The 14407-nt window shown below is 37.3% G+C and overlaps 3 protein-coding genes, 1 non-coding gene and 1 pseudogene across 5 annotated transcripts in view; 1 reads left to right on the plus strand and 4 right to left on the minus strand.

The window, feature by feature from the left end:
* The window catches only part of LOC106323223 (disease resistance protein TAO1-like), a 93774-nt gene that overhangs the window by 10859 nt on the left and 68508 nt on the right, over positions 1 to 14407 (minus strand). The window lies entirely within an intron of this gene.
* On the minus strand, positions 845 to 2055 carry LOC106323247 (putative H/ACA ribonucleoprotein complex subunit 1-like protein 1). The gene is made up of 4 exons (XM_013761398.1): positions 1808 to 2055; positions 1461 to 1609; positions 1247 to 1362; positions 845 to 1146 (listed from the first exon to the last, which is right to left on the minus strand). The coding sequence occupies exons 1-4, from the start codon at positions 1953 to 1955 to the stop codon at positions 984 to 986; spliced, it is 576 nt and encodes a 191-aa protein (XP_013616852.1). The 5' UTR covers positions 1956 to 2055; the 3' UTR covers positions 845 to 983.
* On the minus strand, positions 2926 to 7290 carry LOC106323231. Its single transcript, XM_013761378.1, has 15 exons — positions 7001 to 7290; positions 6104 to 6523; positions 5811 to 6010; positions 5660 to 5729; positions 5514 to 5569; positions 5357 to 5428; positions 5171 to 5265; positions 5003 to 5069; positions 4789 to 4918; positions 4485 to 4703; positions 4266 to 4396; positions 4020 to 4194; positions 3698 to 3946; positions 3430 to 3618; positions 2926 to 3331 (listed from the first exon to the last, which is right to left on the minus strand). Exons 2-15 carry the CDS (start codon positions 6461 to 6463, stop codon positions 3272 to 3274), a joined length of 2073 nt encoding a protein of 690 aa, XP_013616832.1. The 5' UTR covers positions 6464 to 6523; positions 7001 to 7290; the 3' UTR covers positions 2926 to 3271.
* On the minus strand, positions 7993 to 11857 carry LOC106323256 (annotated as a pseudogene).
* TRNAT-UGU lies at positions 8880 to 8952 on the plus strand. Its single transcript has one exon. It is a non-coding gene; the product is annotated as a tRNA-Thr (tRNA).

Consider the following 14407-nt stretch of genomic DNA (forward strand, 5'->3'; position numbering starts at 1 on the left):
TAAAATAATATTTAAAAGTAATATTGATTATTAAACCTAATACTTTTGAAGCGTTGCGTCACTTTAGAATTAGTATTTTCAATATTTTTTATAATACGGTATTTAGAATATTATTTTTTATCTTTAGTTTTTTAATTTATATCAATTAAAAATATAATTTTAATTTATTTTAAACATTTGATGTATAATCATTTTAAAATAATATTGAAAACTTAACATTTATTTTTCTCCCGCAATCTCGCGGAGGTTCCACATCCTAGTATTATCTAAAAGAAATGACAATGTGTTTTAAATTTCAGATTCTTCTGTCATGTATCAAACAGTTAATGAGAATGAAGAACCACAGTTAAGAAAATGTAGAAAAAGAAAAAAGAACTCTCAATCAGACGTGGATATACTTCTTTATAACAACCGATTATGTTTTTTTGTAGTTTAATGATGAAAATTATTATTAAAATATTTAAGAAAGATCTTACCAAATTCTCCTTTTAAATATCCATCAAAATCTTTGAATTCAACAAAACTCTCTAAATTCCACTACATTTTAAAATCCTCAAAACCTTCTCAAACCCCAACTCCAACAAGCCCCCTGTATATGAATAAATAGATTAAAAAGTGGGAGTCTAGAAGGGGTTGACCTTAACTACCACTCGTGTAGTTGTATTATTGTATCATGGTTCATGTATCATATAAGTTTGTCAACGCGGCGCAATTACACAATTGGATATACACCTCTTCAATAAAAGTCATATCGTTTTTGTCAAAGTTGAGGGACATCATGAATTTATTTATATCAAACTTATTCATACAGAAAAGAGCTTGATAGAACCATGGACTCTGATAATTGATCAACATTTTACTACTGGTCACTTGATAAAACCAAAGTATCAAAAACTGAAACTGGAAAACAATTATTACTTCTTAAAACATTTTTCATTATCTAAGATTAAAAAGCGAAACTACAAGCAACTAAGGCTATAAGATTAGTATCCTCTCCCACGACCTCTAGAGAATCCTCCACGCCCCCTGGGAGCACCTCTGAAGCTGGAGAATCCTCCACGACCCCTCGGAGCACCTCTGGTTGAGAATCCTCCACGGCCCCTAGGAGCACCTCTGCCTCTCCCACGACTTCCCGTAGATTGTCCCCTGAAAGAAGAAAAAAACATAACAAGACTCTTTTGTTAAAAGACTTGTACTAACAATTGAACCCTAAGAATTGGTGACTCAACAACAGAAAGATGCTTACTTTGGCTGTGGAAGGAATCTTGCTAGGGGCATTAGCTTAAGAGGGTTAATGTAGAACTTGTCCCCTTCGGTATATGAGGTAGCAACGATACCTTCCATCATCTTGATAGAAAACAGCTGAACAAAGGAATCAATTGTTTAACTATTAGTAAGCAGACTAGTCGAAAGAAGAAGGCACACACACAGAGAGAGGAAAGAGGAGAATAAACACATACAGATTCATTAATGGGACCAAAGATCTCATCTACTTTCCCAATCTGAGTCTTGTTCTGTAGGTAGATTGGGGCATTAAAGTGAGGGATTTTCTCTTGGCAGAGCTTGGTCACAGCATCACCCTCACAAGCATGAACAAAGGTTGCAACTTCTGTTATAACCCAACGAAATAAACCTTGTCATTACGAAAACTTCACAAAGTTTGTAACTTTTTAACTTAACTACAAATTCAAAGATGAATCTAACAAAGGGATAAGACTAGTTCGTCAAAGGTGAGAACTTTTGTTAATAAAGACTTATGCTTGAGCTGTAAAGTGAGAGCGAAACCAAGAGAGGAGAGAAAACGAACCTACGACTTGGTCGGGAGGTCCTTCGTCACGCCAGCCACCACCACCACCACCAAAGCGGCCACCTCCACGATTACCGCCACCAAAACGGCCGCCACCATCTCTTCCTCCCCTTCCTCTGAAGCTCCCGCCGCCACGTGGTGGTCTCATCTTTTGGTTTAGTTACTTTCTACTGCGCTCTGCTCCTCGCTCAATAGGGTTTAAGGTTTTAATTGTAGAGGTGACTACTTGTTCACAATAATGATAAAAAAGGGTGACGACTAGGGTTTTGAGCAATCGCAAACCGGTTACAACTAAACCGGGAATTGAACCATGCATCGAACCAGACAGGTTAAAAGGCTTTTAACGAGTTGACATATTATGGTAGGCTTGCTTATAAACTAGGCCGCCTAAGCATGCAGATATTCGGGTCCGGTTCGAGTTTTTTCGGATTTGAGTTGTTCAGTCCTAAATATTTTGAGTACTTGGAAAATTTCAGTTCTGGGTCGAATCTGAAATTCGGGTAGACAATACATGTAAAAACCGCTATACTCAGATACAAATAGTTTTGGTTCGGTTTCAAGTTTTTGGATACTTTTCGTATTTTTAATGTTTTCGGTTATTTTTTTTGTAATTTTAGGTTTTTAGGTACTTTCGGGTGTTTTCATATTTTCGGTCGGTTTCTTTGTAATTTTCGGATCTTTTGGATCTTTTAATATTTTTGGATTGGTTATTTTATAATTTTTGGATTTATTTTATAAATTATCTGGTATATTCGAGTCTATTTTACCTTGTACCAAAATTTATACCCAAAATTTACTATATATATGCAGTAGATATTAGGGTAAGAGTTATTAAAATTTGGGTCCAAATTATCATAATGAAATTTTGTAGGATAAAAAGACATTGTCTGTACCCGACTCGAACCAAATTTTTCGGGTCGGTTCCAACAAAAAGCTCATGCCTGTTGACTGTTGTAGACTACACAGATTTTTTGTTGTTGTTATAACCAAACTATTATTACATGTATGTATACTTGTGTTTATATAATACATACTGAACAGGATAGATTCAATAATTTGGGTTAAGTAGCCCCATTATTAGTATGTAAATGTATCCAAATCCAAATCCAAATCCAAACTCTGCATAGCCCATCAAGTATGCTTCTCTTATGTAGGTTTAAGTTTGGTTTTGCTTTTTCACCTCTTATCAAACGCTTAAGAGAGAAAAACAGGAACAAGTCTAGAGACGCATTGAACAAGGCAAATGATAACAATAAATAAGCACACATTTAATGGCTTAAAAAGCTCTCAAATCTTTCTATTACTAATTCCATCTTCTCTTTTCTTTCTTTTGTTACATACATATCAAGACGCATTCAACAATCAGGCTGCGTCTGATTTTACCATTTTGATTGGTATTATAACTCCTCAAGCAGCTCCAATTGTCTTTGGCTTTCCAACAGAACATATGATGCTAACTGCGTATCAGCACACTGTCCTGCCATAGCATATTGATGCAATGTAGAGATTTTTCGCCCACTTGTCCTGAAAATAAAATACAACCAACAAAGCTCAGGTTCTAATTTCAGTATATGGAAACAAAACAATCCATCCAGAGTTTGTTCAAAATTTAGGAAACCCACCTTGACATGAGTACTTGGAAAGGCAGTAGTGCGAAGAGTCTCTTGAGTTTCATCATTCAGTTTACGCTTTGGTATGCTTAATATAAAAGCTGCTTGATCCGCAGTTGCAGCCATTGATGTTATTCTGTACCCACTCTCCCACCTCCTATGTATTCCATCGCTTGGGTACAAAAAATCAAGCTCCACCACCTTTCAACACAATTTATCATATCAGATTATTAAGGGAAACACAAACACCAGACAACAAGACAAAAATATCAACACTTACCTGATCAGAGAAGCCAGAGTTCCTAGACATTATCACACCCCAGCGATTACCGGCAGTTGTCATAGACGTTACATGAAAATCTTCTTTCCATTTCTTATTTATCCACTTGTATGGAAATGAGTCGCTCACTTTGTATGACTGCTGACTATAAGAAGTTCCTTTTGACATAACAACTAACGAGCTCCCGTTATCCGAACCAGCTATCGAACTTATATAGTAGTTCTTGTCCCACTGTTCCATTATCCACTCCTGTGAAAAACATATAGTGAGTTAACTAATTTGCTACTAATCAGATTGATTCCTAATTGCTTCAACTGATTACCTTGTGCAGGAAGACGGTTGACAATTCATAGACTTGAGAAGTGAATCCAGTTCCAGCATCCATAATGAGGGCCCAGAGATTAGCTGATGATGCTACACAGCTAATCAAAAGACCATCTTCATTACCCTTCTGTACATGCGAGTCCAGCCTTGAGTCTCCCACATTGTAGTGATATCTACAAAGGCAAAAAATTTAGATTAAATCGTTAGAGAGGAACTTGACTTTAATGAATGCAAAAGTATTCACCTCTGTTTCATGGGACGACGAGAGTTATAGACTGAGATCCATTGAGTAGCAGGACTGCCTATTCTGATTTTCTTCTTCGGCTGTTCATCCTCTTCCAGATTAAGAAGCAATCTTCCTCGTTTTTGTCCAACCTATATATATGGCAAAAGAAGCACTCTCAGAAAATATTCATATACAAAGTGAAGAAAATAAACATATGAATTAGAAACAGGAAGTAACCTTAAGAGCCCCATCAATTCTAATAGGTCTAGATAAAGCAGATGGTTCAATTAGAGTATCAAAAATCGAAATCAGCTTGGCATAGTTAGGCTCCTCGTCAAACTTCATATTAGTAACTGCCTCTAGGAATAGCTTAAACGGTGGTGGACAAAAACAGCACATTAATTCAGGAGATGTTGACATCTTTTTCTTGGAAACAAGAAAGCTCTTGTTATCACCCTGCAGAAATAGCAAACAATGAATATACGTAACTAAGTACAGATGAAGAAGCTGTAAGGTCACTGAAAGGAAATGAAAAACAGACCTGGTAACCTTGCCATGGCAATCTTCCCTTCAGGAGAAAAATTAAAGTGTAAGCCAATGACTCCAGATCATCTCTACGACTTCCAGTACGACCTAGATGTGCATTAACACTTGCATACCTTATTGTTCCCCTGTATGCAAAACATTATAAACATGTAAACAATAATGATTTAATTCATGTAAAGGGGAAAATAAAATAACAGTAATGACAATACCTGAACACATCAGGTCTTTGATCATATTCAACATGATGGCCTGAGTGCGAATCTTTCCATTTTGATGCTGAAAGAAAGAAAGATTATGTGAACACTAATACATAAGAGAAGAAACTAGTACATAATGATTAACGTTGTTCATAAAAGTATATTAATAAAAAAACTCACCTAGACCAAGATCAACAAGGTAGAGTTTCTTCTCATCTGCTGTTCCGGGTTGACCGAGTAAAAAGTTTTCAGGCTTCACATCTCCATGGACAAACCTAGTTTGATTTAAGAATATAACATGGCATAAAAATCAGATCAATTAAGTCATATTAGCCACGAAGTAAGAAAGAAAATAATTTCACTAACCCTTTCATATGAAATTTCTCAAGAATGGATATAGACTCAACTGCAATGCACGCTACCATGTTTGGAGACATCCTGCCACACGCCACGAACATGAGACATGTGAAAAAAATCATGCAAAAGAGAAGAACAATGGTGGTGTAAGGAGAAGAGTGCTTACGATTGCCCTGAAGAATTCCAAACATCCCAGAGGCTCGGGCCAAGCATGTCCATGACCTGAAAATATTTATTAAAACGTTCCTCAATACATGATAACACTGTCAATCTCAAAGTATCATTTACTTAAGTTCAGAGTTAAATACATACAAGAATGTAAAAATCTCCTTGACGACCCTTATGATGTACCGCAGGAACTCCATAGCAACCGTTGAGTGTACTTTAAAACAAAAGGACAAAACAGATGAGATAAAAAAAAAATAAGAGAAACTTGGCATGAAAATTAAGAACGATGTCTTACTTGTACACTTGCCACTCGTAAGGTGGGCCAAAATTGCATCCTTTGCTATTTCGGTGCTCAAATTTCAGAGCCACCTCAATTGCATCTGCACCAATCCTATCGCTGCCACCACTCACTCTTTTACCAACAAAAACTTGACCAAAGCCTCCTTTACCGAGCTTCCTCTCAGTCTTGTAAACAGGAGAGTTTCCAACTTGTACCTAGACAACAAAAAACAAAATCAAAATCTTCCCTCATATGAAAAAAAAACTTGGTGAATTGAATGTCATGAGAGATTAGCATGAATTTTTTACCCTTTCAGGGACAGGAGCTGAGCTGGGATCTTCTTCCACACCCACTGCCTTATCCGGGCTACCACCTTCCATAGCGATACCCTTATCAGCAGCCACCGGTTCACCTACCACTGGACGAACCTCACAAGGCTCGGCCTCTAAATCTATTAGCCTGATGCCTCGGCCTCGACCTCTACCAGTTGGTCTTGGAGGTGCAGCGTCTTTGGCTAAAGCTGCGGTTCCCCTTCCTCTACCACCACCACCACCACCACCTCTTCTCCTTGTTGCAGCTTGAGGAGGAAGCTCAATATTCTCCGCCTGATCAATCACCTGAGGGTTAGGTTGTCTCAATCTACGTGCTCCACTTCTTAACTCTGGCATTCTTCACTCCATACAAAGAGTAAAAACAACTTTGTCTTTCAGTGAACCCCTTTACAAAACCTGCATCATAAAGAGATGTAGCAAAGGATAATAGTTTAGTTGACCAGAGGAAACAATTTTATTTGGCATTTCCTTCACAATCCACAAGAGAGGACACCAAAGCTATTGTGATAGCAGGTAACTACAATCAAACAGAGAAGCAATCAACATAAACAAGCAAATGTAAACCAAATCCAGACCATAAAGTTATCAGCTTTTGGCTCAAGGAGTATCAAAATCATCGTTTAATCGCTAAGAAACGCCATCAACGAGAGCCAATACATACAGAAGAATCTAAGAACATATTGATCAAAACACAAACCTCTGGTGATTCTCAGCATAACAAAGTAGTCATATTTATATTCAAAATCATCATCATCCAAAAGCTAGATCTTCCAGAAAACAACACAAGTAAGAGACTTTAACGAAGAAAACAATCAAAAACACAACAACAACAACCACCACCAAATCAAAAACGAGATGTCAAAAACAGTTTACCAGATGAACGGATTCAAAAGGAAACGATGATCGGTTAAAAGGAACGAAAACTTTCAGATCTCTCCTTAGAAATATTTCAGAATGAGAAACGGAAAAGCTCCTCCTCCTCCTCCAAGTACGGCCGATTTAAAAGGTTAAAACTTTTTGTAGCTGTGAAGCACCCCCCAAAGAGAGAGAGAGAGATACAACTTTTTAGATAGATTTAGGTTTATTAATAATGAAGATTGAAGATGAGAGGATGTGCAGATTTGGGAGGAGTTTTTTTTTTTTTTTTCTGTCTTGGATTGATCAACTTTTTACAAATAAAATTCTGGCATATATTTGGTGAAGATTTTTATTTTATTTTCTTCTATTTTCAAAAAAAAACTTCGTTTTGAATTAAAAAAGATATTTGTAGTCATTTTTAAATGTTAAATGGGTGTTATTATTGCTGTTTACTTCCGTTTGCTCATATGATTTTAAATTTATTAATATACTGATTCAACACGTTCGTATGTATGCAATGTGACTTTGTATCCAATAAAAAAGCACGTGTGAGGCCGTGTCTACCCACATACTCTTCAGCCTTTTTGCAAAATATAAAAAAAATGAATTTGACGGTTAGTGTAAAATGTCGTTTAAGCATATTTACAAATTTCTCATATTTTTTTTTCCAAGTTTATGATATATTATTTTGTAGAATTTACTAGTTTTTGATGTAAGTAATAGAAAAAAAAAGTAAAAAAGAGTTAATGTCCTTTCGCTTTCAAGGTTCAACCAAACATTCCATAAAGCACTTCAGTGAGAAGGCATATCAACCGTGAAGAAGCAAAGACCAATACTGATTATATATTTTGGACTGCATCTCATTAGTTGTTAAGAGTCTTCAACAAAAAGTTCTCAAACTTTGAATCGGAAAAGTAATTAGTTTTTTGAAAAGAAAAGTGTAAAAATTGACTTAGGAAATAGCATTTGCGGAAGAGCCTATTTACATATAACCTCTCTTTTTTTTCCTATACGAACTTCAAGGTAACTATATTCCAATGTGAACTCGTTTTTGATCCTTTGACATCTACACAGAAACAATACCATTTATCATCTTCGGCAGTACAAAGAAAAAGACAAGAATCAAATCATTACCATCCTCCTTCTTGACACTCGTCTTTGGGGGTTTTGGAAATCAAAGTAAACATAGGCTCCTTGTTCATACTCATCAGTTGCAATCTTTGGCTCTTTATGTCTCTGAAACCAAGTGTTGAACTTTCTGTGGTATCTCCATGACTGTTTCTTCAGCTCTTTTGCAGCTAGATACTGCTGATATGAGTTCTAAGTTCTAACCATACCCCAGAAAAAAAACAAAGAATAAAAGAGCAGCACTAAACCGATAAAATAAATTATGGAGCGTTGAGTCTTTGGTTACCTGCTGATGATAAAATGCAAAGAACAAAGTATCGGTTCCATAAGCATCATTACTCCGTGTCTCCATTATAGACCAGATTCACTATTAAACTGCATATGTGAAGTTTAAGTGAAGGAATGACAAAGAAAAAACACTCAACAACACCAACAAATACATAATAATTTAAAATTTTCGTTCAAAGATATCTGAGAATGAAAGCGTATATCAAGGAGATACTAACGGGTAATAAAATGTGAGTACAGATAAGGCTTACCGAGGTATCAAATACACCTTTAGGAAGTCGATATATTGCTATATTATATTAATTCATTAAGGTTTTGTTTTATTTATTTAATGATAGTCACTATTTATTTGAGCTATATTCTGTTCTAGAATATCGAAAATATGATGAATTCTAAATAGATAAGGAAAAATATGAATAGAATAGTTAATTAATACGATCTAGTAGTTTAGTGAATTTGTATACACTATTTTAGTTGAGCCCGCTTAGCTCAGAGGTTAGAGCATCGCATTTGTAATGCGATGGTCATCGGTTCGATTCCGATAGCCGGCTTTTACATAGTTTTTCATTTTTTTTACATGATTTTTAATGTACTTTCAAAAAAAATAAGATTGAAAAGACTTCTTTCACCTTTTTCCAAGAGTTACCACGCCATTTATATTATGTCATATAAACTTACATATAGGAATATATATTGGGGTAAAAGGGTTAGATCTTGGCAAAATAAATGAAGAAAATAAAGGAAAATTTTTGTGATTTATTGATTTATATATATTGTATATACAATAAAATGCAAAGAACAAAGTATCGGTTCCATAAGCATCATTACTCCGTGTCTCCATTATAGACCAGATTCACTATTAAACTGCATATGTGAAGTTTAAGTGAAGGAATGACAAAGAAAAAATACTCAACAACACCAACAAAGACATAATAATTTAAAATTTTCGTTCAAAGGTATCTGAGAATGAAAGCGTATATCAAGGAGATACTAACGAGTAATAAAATGTGAGTACAGATAAAGCTTACCGAGGTATCAAATAGACCTTTAGGATCATCCTCATTTGTAATAGCCTTTGAAGCTGCAATGGATGTTGAATCATCAGGAGCTGATCATCATTTCTAACATGATCTACATCTGTACACACATCAAGAACAGAGTCTCTTACTTCGCTATTATTTCCCATTTACACTTTCACAAGTCGAAACCAAAAAGAGCGCCCAACCTACGATTTAATTAACTCCAAAATTTGCAGAACTCTATCGCAAAGTGTTTAGCTTCACAAAAAAATGATTATAGTCGAATAATGTAAATCCTAGATCGTTTTTACGATTATAATCGAATAATATGCATCTCAGATTGTATTTTTACCACAGACGTTAGTTGTTAAACACAGAAACTGTCCACAATGACACCCTAAACCACTGAGGTGTCCTAAACGGTGTTTTTTTTTACCAGTAACATAAGGCTGCTGACCCAATTGTTGAGTCATGGCATTTGATTGCTGCTGCAAGGAGGCCAGAACTCATGACATTAAAACCTGGTGCTTGAATTCCCAAGCTACCCTGAGGAGAGATGGCAGAGCTCTGCGAGACAGACTAGAATATAGAAAATATAATATCTTATTATGATGGAATGTTTTGGGTACTATTAATTAATCATGTGATTATTCCATAATTTTTTTAACAATCGTTCCCAAGACCTTGTAAGTACACAACATTCAAACAGAATAAAATATGGTACCTGCTCTAAGAGAGGGTTTTGCTGCTGTGAAGAAAACTGCTTCTCGTTTCCTCCAGATAGAGAAGGCGTGCCTTAGAGGTTTCCATGACCTTGCTCTACTTGCTGCAACCGCTGTAAAAATTTCTCTCTTTGATCTGGTGCTAAATGAGTTCTTCCACAGACCTAAAAGCCAAAAAACTGAACGTATTTCATATAAAAAGACAAGATAGTAGAGCCTAACAAACCACAAATAAACATTAACCAAAGTCATCGGATACAAAGCCCTAGGAAAACACCTCACAGAGACCTTACATTAGAGTGTAAACCCTATTCTACACAGAGTTACACATAAAAGTACCCTGATGTTTTTTTCTGAAGTATATTCCAGAATAGGCGAAAAGCTAACAAGTAAAGCCACTATATTGCTCATACTACCAACTTAAATATAGTACAAAAGTCCCGCAACTCACCGTTTCATTCTGACTCTGGAAAGGACTCCCAGGCCTCCACTGCGAACCAGATACAACAGACGGTGAAAAGGCTCTACCGATACTAGCCGCAACTTCACTAGGGTTGATATCAGAGGTAGTTCCATCATTAACCTTCGCAGTTGGTGGCAACACCATTTTGCTCAGTGGAGAAGTTAGAGGTTGAACGTTGCTCTCAACTCCCATTATATTTCTCTTTGCAACTTCAGCTGCTGAAGTAGCACTAAAGCGAGCTCCATTAGTTGGAACTGGAGACGAAGGCTGGCTTGGTTGGGGCTGTTGGGGATGCTAACTCTACCAATGCCCCTCAAGGGAGCATCCGCAACAGATGAAGGTGGTTTAGGGGAAGGCAAGGCTGTTTCATCTTCTTCCTTGGCAGACACTGGAGACAAACTTCCCATACTTTCTGTGGAAGTTTGAGCAGGAACTGAAGTTGATAAGGGAACTGGCGCGTTTAAAACATTACTGACGGGAACATTCAAACTTGGACGTCCTCCAACGGGTGTTGATGGTGCTGAGTGAAGGCTTGCACCATTCTTTTGAGGAGGTGTTTTTGGTGGTGTCTCAGAATTGCTCTCCGGTAAAGTCGTATCCTCTGTCTTCTCTTGAGAAGTACTCTGATGATGTGTTGGCAAACTTATGCTCTGAAACAAAGCCAAAATTACGAATATTAACCAAAAATTCCTTCAACAAAGGGATATAGGATAATAGGAATACCTACCCGAACTTGAGATGCTGACGCTGCCACAGAACTCTTCATGCTCAATGGAGTACCCTGACAAATTTAAGTCATGTTAATGCTAATCTAACGCTAAATTTCCTGAAGTTTCACCTTTCAAAAAGATTCCTGAATTTTGTGACAGACACAGCACAAGAAATGAGTGGCGAATCAGCTACAGCAATGATTTAAGTTAATCCATAAGGACCGGACCTCATACCAACCATAATTAGCCTGGGAGTTTCAAAAATTCGAGAATCAATAATCAAGCATGAAGGCGCCAAAGAAACTAACCACATTGTTCAACCAGTCTCTTGTGTCTCTGACTTTGCTTTCTCTTTTGGATCCTATTGAACACAAAGCAGACACAATCAGGAAACTGGCTACTAAACAGAGGTCTAAGTACTATGTAAATCGACCCAAACGTGGAGAAATGCTTACAGTTTTAGGTTGCTGACCCAGTGACAGTCCTTCCTTAGAGAAGGCTTTTGTCTTGGTCTCTTTCTCACAGATCTTAAACCTCTCCATTTCTCAGAGTCAACCAGGGATTGCTCATATGATGCACTGATCTAAACCAAATGACAGACAATCTGCTCAGTGGAGTGTACAACAAATAGGTAATAAGATTCCTTCACAACAGAACTACAAAGCAGGTATATAATGATAATAACAGAGATGGCGCTACTCATTTCAGCTATATGAAACCAAATAAAACTAGCTAGAGAGCAACTAAGAGTATGACAAGCAAAACCACCGCCCCAAACGAATAAAAATCAGTTTTTTCTTCAATTTGCTAGGAAAGCTTTAGTTATACGATGTTAAGATGACAGATTAAAACTAAACACAGCCATAGATTGGTTGGCAGGTGCGCTGCAGGGGAGCCAGGGAGGCCCCTCGTTAGTCATCAAATTAAGAGAAAGAAGAGGACTGAGACTGACTATTTTTTTAATCTTTGATCTCAGCAGGCTGAATCCAAGTCTTGATCTGGTCCCTATACCGCTGCAGCTTCTTGATCTCCTTCTTCAAATCCGGCTCAAACTTTTCCTTTTGGTTAACATTATCCCTATCATATACCTGAAACCCACCAAAAAAGCTCGAGTTTGTTTGTTTGTCCTCTGCCCAAGTAAAAAAACTTTTACTGCTTCGAAAAAGAAACATTCTTCTCATATTCCACTGCATAAACAACAAACACGGAGCTCCATATTGAGTTTTTCCACTGGCAAAAAAACCACTCACAAATCAAACAAAAATTAAACTTGCAAATTCTTCCTTTGGTTTAACGCACACAGATCATCTCACAACACTGCTTCAGTAAACCCAATTCTACATTAATGTGGATGAAAGGCTACACCTTTGAATCCGAAGCTTATGTACTATAAGATTCTCCATATCACTGAAAACAAATAAATCATAAGGAATCATTGTGGGGGATGCTACCTTCTTCAGCACCCGATCTATCTCTCCTTGTAATTTGCGACTCGCTCCAACCAGAGAAGAGACTCCGATAATTTTTTTTTTTAGCTCGGAAGGTTTCGCTGACAGTGTCTGGGTTTCTTGCTCTGAATTAATTAGTGAATGATAGAAAGAAAAGGGTTTTCACTTTCACAGGAAGAAAACGATGATGATGTGTAAGCGATCGATGAATTGATTGGTTCGTTGTGGGATGGGTATTGTAATAGAATCAGAACGAGTTCGACACTGATGGCCCAATATTAAAGTTTACTGAATTCAATTATTAATGATTTAGATTAAAATAGACAATATTTTTTGTAATATCTATATATATATAAAAAAATGTTTGTCTCCCTCCTCTGAAAACACCTTAGAACATGTTCATTCAGGGCTCTTAAGTATGGCTCTTAGGCTAATAAGTAATTAAAATAAATGAAAAATGGTAATTAATTTAGGAGTCGGGTCTTAATTAAACGTTTCAAGACACGCTTCTTTGTGGACGCGTGTTGATAGGGCATTGGAGATGTGATTTTGGTCGGTGAAGAAAACTTCAACCCGACGAAGGATGTGTTCTCTCTTCCCCGAAGTCGACGATGACCACACTACCATACGCCGACGTCGATTGCAACCTCAGAGCTTTAACCGGCCGCGCCGAGGGTTTCGGCCGCTTCGCCGCCGGTGGTCTCCACGGCGATCTCTGCGTCGTCACCTCTCTCGTAGGTTTGACCGACAATCGTTGAACATATCTAGTCTATTGATTGTGTGATGATGGACCTGGATCTCTCCTCGAAGGAGGTAGGAGGAAAGAGCCGTTATGGATTCTCTAATCCTCTCTGTCTTGGCGCGCTCTCTCTCTCTCTGTCTCTCCATAGTTCCGTAAAACTTCTCACTTTCACAGTTTGTGTCTGTGCGATAATGGCCATGTCTGAGCTTTCAACCCCCAAAACGACGTCGCCTTTCCTCCGCTCTTCGTCTCAGCTTCGCCTCTCCTCCAAGTTGCATCTTTCAAACCAGTTTCGCCATCTTCTTCTTCCTCCACCTCTCCACACAACTTCCATCTCCAAATCTCTTGCTCTGTTTTCTCAGAAGTAAGTCTCTTTACACTCTTCAAATAAAGTTTCAACCTTTATCTGATCATATGCTTGTTTTGAATTTATGTTAAAAGTAGCCAAGCACCTGTCGCGGTTCAAGAAAATGGGTCGGTGAAGACGAAGAAAGAGTGTTATGGAGTGTTCTGCCTCACCTATGACCTCAAAGCTGTAATCTTTACTTTCTCTCTGTTTCAGTTGTAAAGTTTCAACCTTTAAAACTCTTTGTTTTTTGGTTTTGAGTTACCAAACGTGTGTGTTTACAAGAGGAGGAGACTTAATCATGGAAGAAGATGATCAATATCGCAGTCTCAGGTGCTGCAGGCATGATTTCAAACCACCTTCTCTTCAAAGTAAGTCCTTCCTTTAGATTTGATTACTTTACTTACCAATCATTTGATCTTATCTTATTGTTTTCCTTGTGTAGCTTGCTTCAGGTTCAGTGTTAGGACCAAACCAGCCCATTGCTTTGAAACTTCTTGGATCAGAGAGATCAATCCAAGCCCTCGAAGGTGTTGCAATGGAGCTGGAGGATTCC

Source organism: Brassica oleracea, chromosome C2, assembly GCF_000695525.1.
Source record: "Brassica oleracea var. oleracea cultivar TO1000 chromosome C2, BOL, whole genome shotgun sequence".
In the NCBI taxonomy this organism is placed as follows: Eukaryota; Viridiplantae; Streptophyta; class Magnoliopsida; order Brassicales; family Brassicaceae; genus Brassica; species Brassica oleracea.